This window comes from Diadema setosum, chromosome 6 (assembly GCF_964275005.1).
Source record: "Diadema setosum chromosome 6, eeDiaSeto1, whole genome shotgun sequence".
NCBI classification, from domain to species: domain Eukaryota; kingdom Metazoa; phylum Echinodermata; class Echinoidea; order Diadematoida; family Diadematidae; genus Diadema; species Diadema setosum.
The window spans coordinates 28,616,555-28,636,977 of NC_092690.1; the positions used below are offsets into that span (position 1 = coordinate 28,616,555).

Here is a 20,423-nt window from a genome sequence, read left to right on the forward strand (position 1 = left end):
TTTTTGTTTGTTTTTCTTACAAAATAACACGAAGTGAACACGAACATGAACACGAGGTGAAGAATACATTGAAGCTGAAAAATTAATGTTAACACGTGCGTCGAGTTTTTGCTTTCGGAATGCAGTTCTCGATAAAAATCATTTTAGTGGGCATGGATGGAACTGCTCTTTTGGTCCTGTTTTACATGGTATCACGAATTTTCGTCAACAACGTTCACGTCAGAAAGACCAGAGTAACTAAGTAGGCTTGTTATAGATTCTAAAGCTTTTGAGTACATAATGCTATTTTTTATGGAATTGTAGGAGCGTAAAGCGGTAAAAAAAAAAAAAAAAAAAAAAAAAAAAAACAATACACGCACTCGGGGAGCGCAAACCTCCACCGTGACGACAGGGTTACACGAACGTCCAAAAGAAATATAAACCTAGAGCCGCCTCGTGGTGATCGCCAAATTGTTTCCTCTTTCCACTGTGGACCTTTCCTGAAAATTTCATCAAAATCCGCTCATAAATTTTAAAAGAAATTTGTCTTTGTAAACGACATTCTTTATTTGAATTTCACGCTTACCAGGCATAAAAATAAACAAACAACTGGCACCGGCCAGCACAATGATATTATTTCCTTGATGGATAAAACGAGCATCGAGAAACTAGGAGGTGCGTCTCAGGTTAACATGTTGGCGCGTGAATCGTATGTAGTATTCACTAGACTACATTTGGAGGATAAAGAAAATACACCGAAGTATATCACTGGAATAGAAACTGGTAATAAAAGTAAACGGTGAAGACATTGCTCAATTCTATTTCTACTTCACATCATTACCATCCCTTTTCGTCACGTCACTTTACTATCATCATTCAAACTATATCTTCTTTATATCCTCTTGTTGCAGAAAGTAACTCTCAAAACAAGTTAGGGGGTATACACTGCTCGATGACTTAAAGTGCATAAACTATAAGCTTCCAGCAACACCATGAAATTCACGATTTGCTATGTGTATCGCTCGAGTCACCGATGCGTCGTGTCGGTTTCCCCTGCTGAAAATCGACAGTTTGTCGAAAGGTCAAATTCGGCCAATGAGCGATACAGCATCGATCCATGGCTTCTCCCAAAGCAATAAATACTTCCTGTGTCAAGGCAAATCGAGAGCACCACCCCTGTCGATCGGGAGCCACGCCTTATGTTCGAAAGCCACGCCCCCTATTTTCAAAAGCCGGTCTCAGCCTCATCTTTCGCTGCTCCCTCGTCCCATCTGTCTGACTGAGGATTTTGTGGGTCCCTGCAAGAAATAAAAAACAACAACAATATAGTATAGAATAAAATCAATTAATTACCTAAATAATATTAACAATAAAGATGACGATAATGATAATAATAATAATAATAATAATAATAATAATAATAATAATAATAATAATAATAATAATAATAATAATAATAATAATAATGATAATAATAATTGATAAACATAATAATAAATAAAAATAATAATTCAAAAGATATTATATTTTAGTAAGTTTTTAATGCCAAAATTACAAATTAAATGAACGCACATGCAGTGATACTGTTATTATTGATCTAACCGTCACAACTTTGCCACATAATGACAAAATTGCAAAATTACCAACAAGCACAATGAGCGAAAATGAAAATGGTATAACGCTACGAAAATGTGTCTTTCCACAATATACTCGTTTTGTCTTTTGTTTGCTTGTTTGCCTACAATTTCGTAGACAGTGATTCTTGTTAAGCACAATTTCTTCGGGGGTGCTTTATAGGGCACAGAAAAGACGAGTTGAGCTAAAAATGAAATATCAATTTGGCTGATAAACAAATAGTAATACTGGAGAAAACAGCTTCAAGGCAAACAACAAAATTGTACGATTCATGTAATGCCCTCACCATAGACAACATCGCATGACATACGGCAGAGGACACTATCTGTTTAAAATGCAAGTAGAGGTGTGAATGCATATGTAAAAACTGCGTGCTTTTGTCTGTGTGTGTTTGTGTGTGTATGTGTGTGTTTGTGATTTCTGTATACCTGACTTGCACCGTGACATCGTCAGCTGGTCTGGTCTTGGGTCGCGCGCCCGGTGGCTTCTGGTTAGTCTGTGCGGGGTTGGACGCTGCTTCTACAACGACCAAGAACAAGTTAGTGAAACAACAGAAGTGCATCATCATAACCGTGCCAAGATATGAGCTGACATAAATTTCTTTGTAGGCCCAACACATGCATTTTCCTTGTCAACATGAAATGAAACTCGTATCGACAATAAGATATCTTCGATCAAGGATTTTGAAAAACGATGTGTGACTGGTAATGTTTGAAGTCATAAGATGCAGGAGAAGAAGAAAAAGAAGATGAGGAGGGGGAGGAGGAGAAGGAGGAGGAGAAGAAGAAGGGGATGAAGAAGACAGAGAAGATCAGATTGTCCTGAATGAGCAAATGACTTTGCTTCTTACCGAGCATAGAGGCGTCCTCCTGTGTTCTGTCAGACGGTACCGTTGTCTTGCCCGCACTGGCCGCCGCTGTTTTTTCTTGCTTCTTGCGGTTCTTTTGTATCCGTGCTTTCAACGCTGAGGGCAACAACACAAGATAAAGGGCAGAAGTGAGACCTACGGCCCATTGATGGACTCCCGGCATCTGTGTGTGCTACTTTATGCCGCTGCACGTATTGTTTCTTTGTCAAGTAAACGCAGTCATCACACCTATCCTGAAGAGTCTTCATTGGTTGCCTGTACAGGAGCGTATTCGGTTTAAGATACTTCTTTTGGTTTATCATGTTATTGAGGGAACAGCTCCTGATTACAATGTTTGTTTGTTTCGTCAATACCAACCTTCACGAACTCTTCGATCCTCAACTTCAGGTCTCTTACATATTCCGTTTTCTAGGAAATCTTGGGGGGAACGTGCTTTCGCTCACGCTGGACCAACACTGTGGAATTCACTTCCTCGTGAGCTGAAAGACTCAAGCTCTATAACATCTTTCAGGAGTAATTTAAAATCCTATCTGTTTAGCAGTGCATTTTGAAGACCAGTGTCTTTTGAAGACAGACTTTCGTGTCTTTTTTTTTTCTGCTTCTTCATCTTCTTCTATTACTGTGATGTACTTGTATTTTCAATCTGTTTGCTTTGATGTACCTATTGTAAAGCGCCTTGAGCATTTAATCAAAGTGGAGAACGGCGCTATAGAAATTGTATGTATGTATGTATAGGATTCCAAAACGTTCCACACCGGTCTAAGGGAGGGGGAGGGGAAGGGGAGGGAAGGAGGTCATGGCAGGAGCGATCCCCTATAAAGGGGCACGAGAAGGGGGAAAGCCTAGGACATTATGGTGAAACTGTGCTCCTGTGCGACAGTGATTAGAATATGCTGATTAATGGAATGGAAACATAAATGACCCATTAAGAATCTCAGATTTTCTGGTCTTGAGTTCTACAAGTCAGTTCAATCTGTTAAACCTTTTTCATTAAAGTCGACAATAAATGGGAGTGGCTTTTTCCACTTCTTTCAAAGAAAACATGTTAATGACAAGGCACACCCTTTGTAAATTACTCCAAAATAGTCTAAAAAAAGATTTAAAGATACCCGTAAAAGTGGCTTTACATCAACAAGACCGCTACTTCATTTACTTATTATTTTTATCTTTTCCTTAACTATAGGAAAAGGAAGAAAACTTGAGGGGAGTATATTATACCCTTGTGTTTTGAAGAAAATGTCAAACGGGTTTGAAGGAAATTTGCATTTTACCCGCTGAGGGCGCTCTTGGTTTTCTGTCCGGTTCGTCCCTGTTGCGTGATGATTTCTTGCCCCCGCGAGTCTCGGCGTACGGTGACGAAGCGTTGGGCGTCAGACACGGGCAACACGCCGCGCAGCAGATGTGACAAAAGTTAGACATCCGCGACCGTGACGGAGTGTCGTCTGTGACGAAAATAAGAAGAGTTTTATCGCAAAATGGTCTAAGCACCATTTTTAAACATTTCAAAGTACATGTAAGTCCATCATCAGATAGAACTTTTCCAGTAATACCTCGCTTGTAACATAACGAGTAATAACTTTTATTCTATAGAAGATTTGATTTTAGAAATCCTGCGTTTTATTATTATTTTCTTTGTTTTTATCAGATTTAATCACAAATATCTTAACTTAACAAGAATTGATTCGGCTCGTTTTGCGATAAAACTCTTCCTATATAGTAGTATACATGTATCCATCTATCTATCTCTCTCTAACTTGTATCATATAAATAGTTCATGGCCCTGACTATACACCAAACTTGATCACATGCATCACTTGCGCATAATTAGCCTAATTAGTGCAGTTTGATTTCAGTCACAGATACCGAAGGTCAATGTGATTTAGAATATTGCACGAGGATTAATTACGCACCCAGTGTATATTGGTTAGAATAGTGCATGAAATAGATTGTACCATTTGTTATAGCAAATAACGTGTATTTATAAGATTGGTTTGTCTAGGCTAAGTATTTGGCTCATTCCTAATTTGTTAAACATTGGACTCTCTGTGCAAGAAAGTATAGTACACAACCGTGAACTATAACGATATAAATGAATGTCACATGGTACAAATTCACACAATCACAAATATTGTTGTATATGCATTTCTCGATTGTTCATAACATCATTTCCTTATCAAAATCAATTCCATGGAACTTATACTTTAATACGGAGTTACATGTCTGACGGCAAAATAATAGACTTTCCTATTTTGCAGAAGAGTCATGATTTTACATCCATAAAAGTGTCGAATATATCCACAAAAATTATCTGAGATCTTATTCTCTACCCTACATCTTGTGTTCTTGTCTAGCAATCTGCATATATATCTCGACAAGTACTTCTGTATTTCTTCAACGTTTGTAAAATCTGTTCCTACCGTCTGCGCTGACTGTTTTCGAATAGTTGGATCGCACCATTGTATCTTTCAGCACTGAAACAAAAAACAAACAAACAAACAAACAAAATAGAAACACGTGGTATCTACCAGTATGTTACGTCATGAGCCGCAAGATCTGAACACGCCTGAAATCAAAGTATAATGAAATGAACCAAAATGATATCACGATGGTAGCAATGATCGACAGGACAGTTAACATCTCGGTCCATTACAGAGAATGCGTCTGTGAGGTTTATTTCAAGAATACCCCTGAGATAGCACGTATCAGAGCACAAATCTCAGCCACGAAATTGTCTGATATGGCTGAGTTTACATAGGCTGAGGTGATTCTCATCTTACTCCAAATTTGACTGACAAGAATAAGGTGTAACAGGCGTGAAATGCAACCACGTGGGATTTCGTCCTATTTTGGCAAACACGTAACAAATCACTTCAACGGCACGTGATGGAGTTGTTTATGGTAAAATTTAATTCGCGCACAGGACAGTGTGTGAAGTCTATTGTCAACAAATTTGAGAACTGGGCCGCAATCTACTTACATGAACGAATCCACACAACCAGCCCGACGACGATGACGACGAAGATGAGGACGGCGATTACGATTATGACTACCATCGTTGTGTTTGTTCCTCCGCCTGTAGATGAGAGGACGGTGCAAGAAATCAAAGTTGCATTTTTTCTGATTTCAGCGATGAACATCGAGAAACAAAACTCAAATGAAGTTTACACATCAATAGGTAAATTATTTAGATAATCAGAACAATAAAATGGAAGAATGTTTCCTCTCAAACGGTTCCCTGGTAGCAATGACGGCTGCTTGCACCTCGTGGAAACTTCAACATAGCGCCATCCCCGTCAAAATCTATACATTGATTCTGGTTGCCGAGCCCTCGTTGTACACGACGTAATTCATTCCAATGCTCCCGCTGTGCGTTGACCACCTCTACAGAGTGGTACAATTTATATCAGCTTAAAGGAACAGTGCAACGAAAAAGCACTTTGATTTGCATTGATTCATAATACCCTGATCGTCAGATATGTGGTAAAAGAATATCCAAATATGCACCACATATCTTATAATAACATTTCTGCTATTTTTCTTTCATATTGCTTGGGTACGACCACAAAAAAAAGGAATGATTGGCAGATGATGTAATTGACAGAATCTTGATTTGGAAGAGTCTTTGTGTGTGTATATTTATCAATAATTTGAAGAAAAAATAATTGTCAAATATTATAGACCATGTTATGACACATATCTATATACACTGTAATTCCTTTGGCCACACGTCACGTTGAGAGTTAGCAGGAATCAAATCAAGTCTAGATACATTTCCATCATAATAAGAGTCCCTTTAACATTACTGTGGTACAAAAGACTCACCCTGCGAACCCTCCCCAGGGCATACCAGCATCGCCGTGACTCCGCTCCCATCTGGAACGGCCTCCCCTACGGCCGCGCATTCCACGGTCACTCTGGAAGTACCCATCGGGAATTGGTGGTCACCGTACACGTTCATCGTCCCGTCGCTGTTGTCGGAAAACTTCAGCTCGGATCCGGCGACCCTCTCGCCTCCTATGCGCCACTCCAGCTGAATCGACGGCCTGAAGTTAATCGCTCGGCACGAGAGTTCGACTGGAGCGTTTGGTGCTACGGTGAGCTGGCAAGAAGAGTTGGTGGACGGGAGAGGATTTGGCGTGGAAATCGTGAGAGAAGGATACGGTTCTTCAGGGGACACTGCAAAAGAAAGACAAATATTTATGCCATGATTAATGATAAGGGAGAATATACAAATCATCAATTAATCATTGCAAATAGTGATATTTCCCCCGAAGGAAAAAGTTTATAAGTACATGTATTTCACAAAGCGAGTACATAAAATTGTGTAATACAATACAATGGTGGTGAAAGTACACAATAGAATGTGAACATGCAATATCCAATAAAAACTTCAACAAAACATACATTTAGTGCAATGATATAGTGTGCCATATCAAAACACAAGTGATTTTTTTTTCTGTTTCATTCTAATTCTTAAATGAAAATATTAAATAAATACAATATCTTATCAAGTAATATAAAGTACCGATATTACTTGATGCTAATTGATACTATACTTTAGTAAAGACTAGGTCAAGCAAACGGGAAATTTATTGATGGGATGGCATAATCAAAATTTGATATGTATTTCAAATTGTGAGAAGTATCGAATTCTAACACAGTCATATCGCTGATCTCCTTATTTGACTGATATACATTCTTTACAAGAGTTTCCTCGAACGTGGCGAACAGTGTTTTGTTACTGTAGTCGCGACCCTGCAAGGCGCCGGCGAAAGCGCTGAAACGTCAATCAAAGTTGTTCACCTGCGACTACGATGTCGACGTCGATGACGAGTTCTTCCATGGATATCAGATCCACTTGACAGAAGTAGCTTCCTTCGTCAGCCACGACAACGTTATCGATCACGAGCGAGTGGTCGGGCTGCATCGTGATGCGATCGTTGTCGCTGCCGGTGACGACGCCGCTTTCGAAAGACGCGACGGTGGTCGCCGTCGCCAGGTCGGGGCCTTTCTTCCAGGCGATGGAGGTGACGGCCCCCTCAAAGCTGCACGGGGCTTCGACCGAGTCGCCCCGAAAGACCGTGATGGTTGGAACATCTGTCGTAGCGCGGGCCAAGGGTACGCCTGAAGATAACATCCAAATATTATACGAGATATTAATATCGCGTAGAAAGCAAATAATTGTATCCAGAAATATGTAAAGCAGCAAATTCCTACTGGAAAAAAAAGAAAGAAATATATACATACGTGTATATGAACATAATTACTCATACAAACATGTGCAGTATTCACACTACCCACCGACTCAACAAAGATAATCTAAGCTAGTGACGTTTGCGTACAATATCGAATATAATAAATAATATGTGCAATCATGTAGACCTACACATTAATATTGACACGCACTTGATTTCATCAGGGAGGTGAGACCTCACCTCCCTGATTTCATGTGTTTAACATTTTCATCATGTATTTAAAGAGATACATGAGAGCATTTCAGGGAAATCTAGGATCCAGCTTCAGTACAGTTTAATGGAATCGGTCGACAAATGTAATATGGCTTATTGATAGTCGGTCTTTTAGAACGAGTGTTTCACATGTGTCATTTACCCGACCATAAAAGACAGGCGCTCGAAGCCAATACAAAAAAAAAAAAAAAAAAAAAATCAGGTGACGTGTTCCATATGACAAAGCAAGTGGAGATTTCATATTCATTGTTTGTTTGTTTGTTTGTTTTATTTTTTGTTTGTTTGTTTTTTGCACATGGTTATAGGTAGTGCCAATTTAGTACATTCCACGGAATACCTTTTGTGGATTCTAAAATTGGAATCACGCTTGGTAAAAATAGCCACATACGATATTTCTATATATATTATCTTCACGTTCGGTGCCTCACAACTTCGTAACAAATGAAATGAACGTTTGATTTCTACCGTGTTATACGAATGATATTTCGAGTCAAATCAGTAAATTCTATGATTGGATGGATTCGAAACCTACGAGGATTGGATTAAGAGACTTGTAGTCAACAATACTGCCGAAATGGCGACGAGCTTCGCAGTCCAGTGGTAATTTATAGAAGTCACTTTGATCTGCCGTCGTATATTGAAATGAACTAAATGCAACAGACATCAAGCACATCAGACATCAAATCTTCTACCCTCTGAGTGCTACTTCTATACCTCCGCCGCCCAACCCAACGTATTTGCCTTCATTTCCACCATTTCCTATTGCATTTCCGGCCACACGACAACTCTGTCTCGCCCAATCGGCAAGGGACATGCGACTATTTAGTGACTAGGCTATCTTCAAGACCTTCCTTTTTTTCACAGTCTCACGGTGAACAAGGTGCCATGTCACTATCTACTTAAAAATGCGACAACAGTTTTAGCCCACAGCATTCTTGTAATCTCATGATTAAAAGCCATTATAACTATCATTTTCAGCAGTCAATAAAGAATTTGTATTACACAATGTTGTCATTACAATTAGTACCTATGACCGTCATTAATGTATAAGGATGATAAATTAATTCTTTTTGAATGATATTATTGATTATGATGTCACGACAATAAATCTTCTGCTGGAAATGAAATTTATACGATGATCACATCAAACGATTTTAACGGTGCTAATCTCTCCACAACACACACAAACACACACACACAATATATATATATATATATATATATTTAGTGGCATTTGTCATCCCTATGTTATCATTACAACAACAACAAAAAAGAACACTACGATCTCTGGAACGTCTTGCCTTCGGGAATAAATCTACAAGACTGAAATAGAGACTAACGGTCTCGCATTGCAATAAAAAATGCTCCTCCGCATCATGCATTATACAGCAGCATAACAAAAACTCATGTCAAACATTATTTGAGAGTAAACCACGATGTAAACGTGTTGGCAATGCCATTTCACATCAGCAATGTAGATATAGCTGTAATTAGAAAATGGAATCCATGTTATCTCGCATATCGACAAAAAAAAAAAAATGGGATAGCCATCATCCGCTGGTCACATTAAGAGAACATTTTCTTTTTATTTATGACTAGACCCTCATCCTGAAGAGAATGTTGATGAATTCAAAGCAGCATCACTAAAGCCGCTGTACCCTAAACGCACTTTTCTGGTCCGGAGACTTATTGTCATCGCCAACACGAGATGGCATCTCCCAGAATACATTTTCATCTTCCCCGGTATTACCCCCGCCCTCCTCCCCCTCCAGAACTTAATTCCTCACTTTTAGTAACCCTTTCTCTCCTTTGTACATCTCCTCCTGTCTTCCTTGGTTCTCCTGTTCCCCCTTCCCTGGTTGATTCTGTTCTCCTCCACGTTTACTGGTACTCCTCCATCACCTCACCCCTGCCCTCATCCTCATCCTCCTCTTCCAAAGATCTCTATCCTCATTCCTTTCCTTCTTCACATTCCTCACTAATTGTCTTACTCCTATCAAGGAGCTACTACCATGCTCCTATACAGTATGTCCAAAAAAAAAATACAATCAGATTTTCGAATATTTATTGATAATACCCAATATGCTTGACCTGTCTAAATGCTACGTCAGGGTCATAAAATATAACATCTTAGCTCTATTTTGCAGAAAACCCCATTCAATTTGGTTAAGCGGTCACAGAGAAATGTAGATTGTTGTAAAGCATGTCACGAGTCTGATTCTTCCAATTTTAGCACTTCGAAGCTCTTGTGTGTGAATTCAATAGACAGAACTTCGAGGGAAGAGATTCCTGACATCCTCTACAAAATTCCTCATTTCTCTTTGACCACTGAAGCAAATCGAATTGGGTTTTCTGTAAGATGTGGGCAATGAGTTATAGTTTCATACCCTGAATTTGTATTTAGATTGATTCACTATTTTTAAAGATATCATTGCGGAGGGTCCCGTTGTAATTTTTTGGGACATACGGTATACTCTAATTAACCTTCACCCGCAATCCCATGTGCTCCAACATTTTCACTTCTTCCTCCTCTACCTCAATCTCCTCCACTCTTCATTAATTCTTTCCTTTCCCTCCTCCTGTTACTACTCCTCTTATCCTATATCATATCATTTTCTTGGTTTTTTTTTTCTAATTCTACTTGTCATCCTTCTCTTCCCCTCTCTCTCTTCAATCTCACTCTCACTCTCAATCTTATCTGTTCCTGTCTTTTTACCCGTACATGTATTATCTTTTTCTGTTCAGAAGTTCCTCTTCATCACCATCTTCTTCTTCTTTCTTAATCTCCTCCTCTTTCTCCTGTCTCCTCATGACCTGCTCCTTATTCCACTTTTCAATCTCTTCCACACAGCAACATATCAATCCGCTATCCTTCCTTTACCACTTCTTCCTCTTCGCATCTTCTTCCCCATTATCCTCCACCTCCTCTACATCCACTTCTTCTTTACATCCCCTCGGCCTCTCCCTCTCTCCTCCCTCCTTCGTATCACCTTCATCTTCCTTTTCTTTCTCCATATCTCCTTCACCTCATCTTCCTTGATCGGCTTTTCATCTTCCTAATATAGCAACATGTTGTTCCCCTATCACTCCACCTCCGCCGCCACATCTTCCTCCTCCTCCTCCTCCACTACCTCTTCCTCCTCCATCTTCTCCTCCTTCTCCTCCTCCTCATCCTCCATCTTCTCCTCCTTCTCCTCCTCTTCCTCCTCCTACTCCTTTACCTCCTTCTCATCCTCCTCCACCTTCTCGTCATCCTCCTCCTTTACCTCCTCCTCCTCCTCCTCTTCCTCAGGGACTCCATCTGTTCGATCTTTCCTCTCTTCAATTACCACCTCTTCCTCCTCCTCCTCCTCCTCCTCCTCCTCCTCCTCCTCCTCCATCTGTTCGATCTTTCCTCTCATCCATAACATCCTCCTCCTCCTCCTTTACCTCCTCCTCCTCCTCCTCCTCCATCTCCATCTGTTTGATCTTTACTCTCTTTCATTACCCTCTCCTCCTCCCCGCCATTCTCAGACGGCATCGCCGTGATTGGTGTAAGTAAATTCCGCTCCTAACGAGATTTCGGCGAGGCTCAGGACAGCTTGGGACCCTTGTCGGAGTGAATAAAAAACCACTTCTTCCGAGATGTACCCGATGTGACCTTCTAAGTTTTCAGCTCGCCTCTTCATTTCACTCGACATTCATGCATAAAAAGGAAGAGAGATGGGAGGGAAAAAAAAATAATAATTGGGCGACGCATCGAACCACACGCGCTCGATATTCGAGATATTATGATAAACGAAAGGAGAATTCTCTTGGCGGGAAAGATTCTTTATTCGCGTGGATTTTAAATGAGGGTACATTACGCTCGCGGGCAGCAGAATATTATTAGCGTTGTCATCAGTGCAAATGGATTCAAAGGGGGGGGGGGAAGAACTGGACCAATCTATCACAACGGATCATAACAAGGGCACGTCTGGCAAGCTAGCGATTAGCTTTTGCCGACGTAATCACGCGGGAGCAAAAATGAATTTGTAATAAATCCATCCACTGGGGTGAGAGAGAGCGAAAAATACAGAAAAAGAAAATGATTTCGTTGTCGTGAAAGATGAGGGAATTACTGCGAGGTTTTATAATTGCTGGTGTATGGATGAATAACGGCCTTGAAAGTCTAGGCTTTTTTACGACTGTCACAACAGAAGAGCAAAGTGGTGGACACACCCATAGACAGCGTGATATTTGGCCTTCTTGTTCTGCACACCATTTTCGTTCTCATTGCTGGAATTTATTTATCACCATGATCACTATCCTTAGTGTAAAATTCATTATTACTGCAATTACTTAACATGATGATTGCTCATTTGCATGTGTTTGTGATGACCATTTAATGTCATTATCATTATTATCATTATTGTCAGAATCATTATTATTATCATTATTATCATTATTATTATTATTATTATTATTACTACTATTATTGCTACCACAACTGCTACTATTATTATTTTGTTAACTATAATTGTTATCATCATGACTATCACTATCATAAATATCATTATCATCATCATCATCATCATCATCATCATCATCATTATTACTATGAATGTTTTTAATCGTTATTATCGTTACAAATTTTGATTACTATTATCACTAATATTTTTAGCGCAAACAGGCATCGTAATGATTTTTCAATCATCTTTGCCATTCCTACCATTGACATCAATTGGGTTGTAGTCCGATCCATCTAAACTTGACGTTACGCTGTTAGCTCTATCCTTTTCTACAGTATTACCGCAGCTTTATCAAAGTCCCATTTCACCTATACACACAGGCTGAACTGAGAGCTCGATGAATGTGATGCGGATTGAGATGTACCTTACATAATTATCAAGTCGCATGTTGTCTCTTTGCAACAGACATACTCGGTTCTAAAACACTGTACGGTACGTCGGCTATCAACATGAGACCTTCCAAAATAGTACGAAGAAAATATGATTCAAATTGGTTATGCAATGAGTCAGGCTCATTCCTATACCAGTGCATAAATTAACCATTGTCAGACATACTAAAGCCCCTCCCCCTTTCTTTATATAACTGAGATATTAACATAAAAGCAGCACCCAAACCAAATAGGTCTATTCTACACATGCTTTTGTACACAGCATGTCTATCTATTATTATACAACCTAACAAGTCCCTCACGCAAAATGAATTATGCAATATGGAATACTATCCGCATGGTTGCATTCATTTCACATCGTATATCCCCTCCGTTTTTCTCTGTGTTTTGTTTTTGGTTTTGTTTGGTTTTTCATCTATTTTTTTTTTAACAGGAGAGAGAGAGACTCGCTACATTTTTACGATGTATTTATGCCCTGAGGTCCGTCTACAGACTGTTTTTATGCGATGGGATATTTGTTTGGTCGAGTTAGTCATCAAGCATATGGACGCCACTCCGCGATGTTTACATTTGAGTTAAATATGAACCCGACCGCGACAGGTTATATACTCCATATATTGCAACAGAACGGAGAGAGATACAGACAGGCACAAGAACATGTATGTTCAAGCAGAACTGCTTGAACATACCAGGGAATCCGGTAGTGATAATACCCCATTATGATCGGTTCTACCCCTAGTGTAGATTACAGTTAATCCCCCACCCCCTCCCACCACCACTATACCAATCTAACACTAAGAAAAATAGGGTCAATTTTGCACCTTTATGGGTGTAATTTTGCACCTTTCAGACCATTACATGACCTTTAACCCTAAAAAGACCGGGCTATTTTGGAGGTTTAGAGGACTGGGGGCATGATGCCCCCCCCCCCCCCCCCCAAGATCTCGGCCGTGGAATGTCCGATTGTCGCCAAATTCGGCACGCATCTACACTTTATGACGTAGGCCTACGCTACAAGAATGCATAGTTAATTTTACACAAAAAAAAAACACCATAATTTTCTAATTAAGGCTAATTAATTATGCAAATATGCTAATATTTATAGATTTTTTATTTTTTGGTCTATTTTGTGCCAGTATGGTTGTCCAGTGATCCCTTAATGTAAAATATGTGAAAGGACGTTGTTTAACATGACCTGTATTTGTAAGAAAACTGATTCTCCAAGACCAAAAATTAGGTAATTAATTAAACAATTATACTCGTTATACATACCAAACTCGAGTATCTCGGTATTTCTTATGTCAATTATTGTTTTTATTTCTTGTGTTTTCTATCGTTTTATGGTTTTTCTTAATTCAAAACAATAAATTTCAACTTCAGATTAGATTCTATTAGCTGAAAAAACAGACTGTGCAAGAAAAACAAAAGAAACACATTAGAATCTTGCAAAACCTCATTCATTTCACACATAAACACATACAAATACGCCGATTTTGAGTAACATGTGACCGTAAAATGTTACGTAACACCATAACTGCTGCATGTATATAGGCAAATTAGGTTTCAAAAGATGCGTAAGACTATAAAGAAAAAAAGTTGTGAAGTTTCGCGGTGAGATCTTATAAATTCCGTAAAGGTGCTCCCAGGTGCACCCGTAAAGGTGCAAAGTTGAACCCACTTTTCTTAGCGTGGCCAGCAACCATCCCCTCTTACCCGATGACATTTGAAAGGAGCGTAAAGACAGAGAGCCGGTAGATGGAGAGAGAGAGAGACAGGGGGGGAGGGGGTGGAGAGAAGGAGAAAAAACAGGTGATAAGAGAGGACGAGGAATTTGAGGAAGATAAATATTAAGTAAGTTCATCCAAAAAATCTACTACCTCCGAGATGGAGTATCTGGTAGTTCCGTCAGCAGGGGCAAAATTCATATAAGGCAATGAGCCTTCTTGTTGAGCCCCTACACATAATTTTACAATTCCCTCCTTCCAGTATGTTCTTTTCCTTTTGGTTCTTTGCCCTGTATAGGGTTGTATGGTTGTCAATGTGCCAATTAAAATTGTGATTTTGTTTGGTAAATTTTTCATCATGTATTGTTTCGTGAAACTGTTAAATGATATAACTACAAGTTGAACTTGACATAACACGAAACATCAGAGGTGTTCCCGTGAGCAACAGGTTAATCATAAGTGCAAAAACTGAGTTTGACAGCCTGGGAATAGACAATGTGTGTGTAAGCCCTAAAGCATTTTGCGTGTGTGTGTTATAGTATCTACATCATAAATATTCACGTTGATCAGCGGCTGCATATTGTATAGGGATTGCGCACTATGTTAAACGTGAAATTACTTTGCCATTATAACAGTTTTAGTGAGTCGCGAATTTTTTAGCATGAACATCGCTGTTGTTGTGCTGGCGTTGTTGGAAATTAATCAACGAACGACAGATAGAGGTAATAAATTTATGCTAAAGGAATGCCATGTTTCCCTGTAATGTATCTTCTACTTGCCAAGGGGTTAAGTGTAATTTTGTAGTTGATCGTTCTGGGCCCAAAGAACGTGGCGGTTCATAGCACTCTGGCAGGTGTGATATACGCCTCGGAGCACGATGATGATGCTAAAATAGTAAAAACAGGCAGCGTTATCCAGTCATGTCTGGAAGCTGAACTCAGCGTCACCGCTAGAACGGAGTGGAGCGTGGCGGAGTTGCGGATCCAGCTTTAAACTTGCAATTCGGCAACCCTAATCAAATCTTCATTAGATTCCATCTTTCATAGAGAATTCAGAAGAACACAAACATATCATTTCATTAAATATCCAAGAATTGTGCTGACAAAACTAATATCAGTGATATGTTTCGAACTTATCGACAGAAAAAAAAAGTGTGTTTAATCACATATTTTATGTATAGACCAGAGGGAGATAAGTAGTTGTGGGGACCATGACATCATCACGATATCTAATTTGCATCACTGTTAATTCATTTTTTTTTAAATATCGTAACTCTGACACTACGCAGTTCACTTATATTTGCCCATTTTTCATTTCGTTTTTTTAACTTAGTGTTTCGATAACGTCACTTTTAAAAGCGAGAAGTCGAGTTTCCCTTTAACTTCGTCTGAGGAGTATACGCACGATCACTTTTCCATTCGCCCTCGAGGATTCAAAGTTGCATGAAACCTGACGCAGGGATCTGCGGTTTTGCGGGGAATATTTATCTAAAATACGTCGCCCTCTGTATCGCCAAATGTCACCGATGACGCGCCCGACGTCGATGCGGAATATTTCTGATCCGCTTCGGACGGCACTGCCTCTGCCGACCTGATCGAAAGATCAATCGCATTGTTTTTCTACCCTCTCCCAAAATACCGTCTCAGTCCCAATCAATGTATGAAAACACTGCAGTCTGGCTCTGAACGTATGTTTTATGATAATTATTAGTGTCCGGATACTCAGCGCTTCTCATCTCCTTAGTTTGCGCGGTTTGAATCCACAGACCTGTCAGCGATATCTTAACCACGAATACATAATCATTACTGCATTATCATACAGGTCAGAATTCATTAGAGCACCATATCGTGGCGTATTCTTCGATATATTTCAAGTCTGTTGTGCTCGTTGTTTTTGTATAGAGAAGATTAAGATTGAGCATTTCTCCTTTTGTTTTTCTTCTACTAGAAACAGAATTCCTCTCTTCCTTTTCTTCTTCTTCCTCTCTATTTTTTTTTTACCGTAATGTGCTTATATTGTATAATAGTCACAGTGATGATCGATTAAACACGAGGCCTTATAAAAGGAAATGCATAAATAACAGGGAAGCGTCTGTGTGTTTGTGAGTGTGTGTGTGCATGTGTGTTTTGGGGTGTCAGGTATTAAATACCAAGCTTTAATTTCTATTTCTCTAAAAATAAATATTACACAGCAAGGGTAAATCACTTGCTATTTGTGTTTGAAAAATGTGTGATTGTTGTTACTTTGTATACAGCAGTATCAGCTTATGATATTACATTAATGCTAATTAATGAATAAAGATTATTGAAATAAGAATGTGTGTGCGAGCTTAATTTCAACTATAACACATTTTATTTCATGTGTTGGTAGCTTTGCTGTACTTTGCCCATCCATTTCTTACATTGACAAACTAAAAATGTGAGTTTCAAGTATAACCTGTTATAAATCTATATTTCCAAGAGCAGAAATGTTATCAAAGGAACCATTTGTTGTTGTTGTTGTTGTCCAGTAATACCAAAGTGAACTGCCGTTTTGGTATTATTTCAATGGAAGTGTGTATCACTGGGAAGAACGTACGTGTGTGTGCATGTGTATGTGTGTTTCTTTGTGATTGTACAGTCTACATTAGTGTCTGTCCGTCGCGTCTCTCCCGTCTTTCCCCGTCCCTCCATAATCTACCTGGTATAGTGTAATAGGCACATGTAGTACCTAAAGGGCATCCAAAATTGAATACATTACTCATTTCACGTCCCGCCTCACCGAATCAAGCATAGAATAGATTTAAGTTCAAAGGAAGACTCTCCTTTCATTTTGGGTATACGGATATTGAACCCTTTCCAGCTGCTTGAGTAGCGCGTGAACCAGTCTGTTCCTTTTTGCCACCTCGCCCCCTCCCCCTTCTCACCAACCCATGACTACATTACACGTAGCTTCTCTCCATACTAACTTGTGACGTATAGACACACTTAACACTTCAACACGCGACGAAGGCACTGACTGAACAATGATAATCCAAGAAAGAGGACTGGAAGATATATAATAAAACCAGGCAGGTATACTATAGGATTTTATGGGGGTTCAGAAATAAAAAAGGAGACCTTCTTAGTTCAAGTTTGTGTTCAGTTCCGTTATTCTACACATACCGAGCAATACCAAGGAGCAAACGGGGGGGGGGGGGGGGGGGTTCCTGCGGAACCCCTTGAACCCCCCCCCCCCCTCCCCTCCCTCTAGTTATGGGACTGAAAACAGCATTGATGCGTTACAATTAATGATACGCCATATGGCCAATGTTTCATTCAAGCAAAGACGTATTTACCGTAGACATATTGGCCACAAACATGGCAGAAATGCATCGCTTGGCTACTCAAACACCAATTGGTGTCCGCGACTGTCACAAAACTATATACCGAGCTTTTCGGGCTAGTAGAAAGACACTGATGAACAGAGACGGGCTCGTGAAATTTATGTTGAGCAATGCGCACCACGAAATACCTACACATTCTCGTCGTACATGGGGCAAGTAACAAGCGCACTAAGTAACTGGGACCAGCCATAAACATAGCTTACAAAAGTCTGGTAATGGCGTTGAATCATTGGGCAAGTGAATGTACTGAGCCAGCAATTACCACTCTTCTCGGCAAACTTACGAGCCAGTAATTGCTGTAACAGCGTAAGCCCCCAGGGCCACTAATACTAGTACACAATCCAACGGTTAGCAATTTACACTAACACGGTCGACTAATACAACGGTGATAAAATGCCTGTGTACAAGTGAGATATTCCTCTATGAACACTGTGAATCAATCGAGGCATAGCATAGTAACATTACGCACCCGCAAAGGGCAGTAATGTTGTATTTATACCCATTATACCTTGCCCCCAAAGAATAGTTCAATTGTATCATTGATAAACACAGTCATTTCGCGCCATGAGGAACGCTGTTGCCGCCAAATAAAAGGGTCAGCGTCGCTTTACAAAGTTCAAGGGTCTGAGAAAAGCTTTATGCGTTCATTGTGCATATTTAGAGTACGCCTTTTTACAATAAGAGACCCCCTTCTCAACCCCACCAGATCCCTTATAGTACAGACATACACAAACACACATTATTAATACAAATAAAAAGATTTGATTAAGGTTTACTACCTCAGATATAGGCACACTCCGCAGAAGAGATATATACGCAGTATACTACAGCGGATATCTGCCTATCAGCAGCACTGAAAGTAAAAGACTGCCCCAGCAAAGACTGAAGTTCGTCAGATTTTATAAGGTTAACAATGATACATTTCTGACTCTCTCTCTATGTAACTCGTATATTATGCGTGCAGCTCAAACGTCCAACAGACTGTCTCTGACATTTACATGGGCATTCGGTGCTGGTATTACACGATGGTGATATATTAGTGCTCAAATTGCTTTCGAGCAGAATTGCCGAGCGCAGAGAGACATCAAATTTTCCATATCATTTCCTTCGATGTTCTTCGGCCAGTCGGGACGTTAACAAGACTCCATTTCCGCGTACATGAGTTTCAATAAATCGGAATAGACAGACGTTATGGTTCGACGATGAAGATTTTGTTGTTGTTGTTGTTGTTGTTGTTCTGATAGCTTTAGCACGTGCGCATGCAATTTCGAGCATCAGTAGGCCTGTTACCTTCGAGACAATTCCCCCCCCCCCCTTCCACACACACTTCTAAGCATCGATAGCACATACACACTGACGCAAACATACAAACGCTTTAACATATAAACGCACAATTTCAATGTACAAACACGTACACACAAACGAACACATCCATCTACTCACACAGAAACATATTATAATCATAGACACAAAATTCACGACGATTTGCGGATGGTTTAATGATCAAACGCAGCGCAGGAAATCCCCGCGGCTAAGAGCTGAAACATGTGAAACATAGATTCTTGAGTATTTTGAGTAGGTGATTTTGCCTGCACAAAAGTCCCTTCAACATTTCCATAATCCTTCGTGGCTAAAAGAATGAACAAACTGTTCACAAAAGATCCAGAAATCACAGCATCCTCGGACACTTTACTTATAATCTGTATGTATGTCTACATGTAGTGTGTAACACAGGAAGCACCACACGATTTACTCGAGGAAGCAGATATTGTTCGCCTTCTCTAATTCAAGTATAGAAAAAGAAGACTGCGCCGACCTGTCTTGTTGTTCTATTCTTTTTTCTACTAAACCTCGTTGCAGAAATAAACTGCACGTTCATTTTTCTAGCGCCTTTTGGCAGCGTGAACTTTGACACACGTTTTCGGATGAGATTATTAAAATTGAGACTTGACAATAGGAATACAATTCATGTCTGCCAATAACAAATCCTTTTGACCTATAATTTCTATGCCCGAATTCAATGGGCTTCGAACTGCTCGAAATATATCAAGCGACTTACGAAGCTGCGGGTTTTCTCGGCCCCCTGCCGTCCCCTCTACAACAGTAACACCTGCAATTCGGAATAGCGTGTCGCGACCAAAGTCCACGTGTGCACAAGTCTGCATCGAGCACAAAGATGCTGGTTTTAAATTCCAACGTGATAGGGGCCTTCATCACATTGTACTTGTGGAAAATCCGATTGCTTTTATCGTATACAACACCAGTTTACAAACGTAATGTTATTTCAATCTTATTCATGATAATCATAATGTTGTGACAAAACTTGTTTCCTGACAACCTGAAAGCTTGCCTGAGGATTGCCCGACATACATAGCTACAACCAACGCAATTGCAAATTTGAATTCCAGGTACTAGTGCAATAAGAAGGTGCGAAAACTGAATAGCTAGGCAACTAAGTTCTCTGAAAGAAATATAAGGTACTTAATCTGAATGCATATTGAGCAAA

At 39.8% G+C, this 20,423-nt stretch overlaps 1 protein-coding gene across 1 annotated transcript in view; it reads right to left on the reverse strand.

Annotated features, from left to right (window-relative positions):
• Positions 1-1,149: 1,149 nt before the first annotated feature.
• LOC140229690 (uncharacterized) overlaps positions 1,150-20,423 on the reverse strand; it is a 22,212-nt gene continuing 2,938 nt past the window's right edge. The window contains exons 2-9 of the mRNA XM_072309933.1: positions 7,286-7,606; positions 6,305-6,658; positions 5,460-5,555; positions 4,900-4,953; positions 3,754-3,924; positions 2,465-2,578; positions 2,043-2,133; positions 1,150-1,277 (exon numbers count right to left, since the gene is read on the reverse strand). Of these exons, the coding sequence (XP_072166034.1) occupies positions 1,205-1,277; positions 2,043-2,133; positions 2,465-2,578; positions 3,754-3,924; positions 4,900-4,953; positions 5,460-5,555; positions 6,305-6,658; positions 7,286-7,606 (1,274 nt within the window). The 3' untranslated portion in view covers positions 1,150-1,204. The remainder of the gene's footprint in view (positions 1,278-2,042; positions 2,134-2,464; positions 2,579-3,753; positions 3,925-4,899; positions 4,954-5,459; positions 5,556-6,304; positions 6,659-7,285; positions 7,607-20,423) is intronic.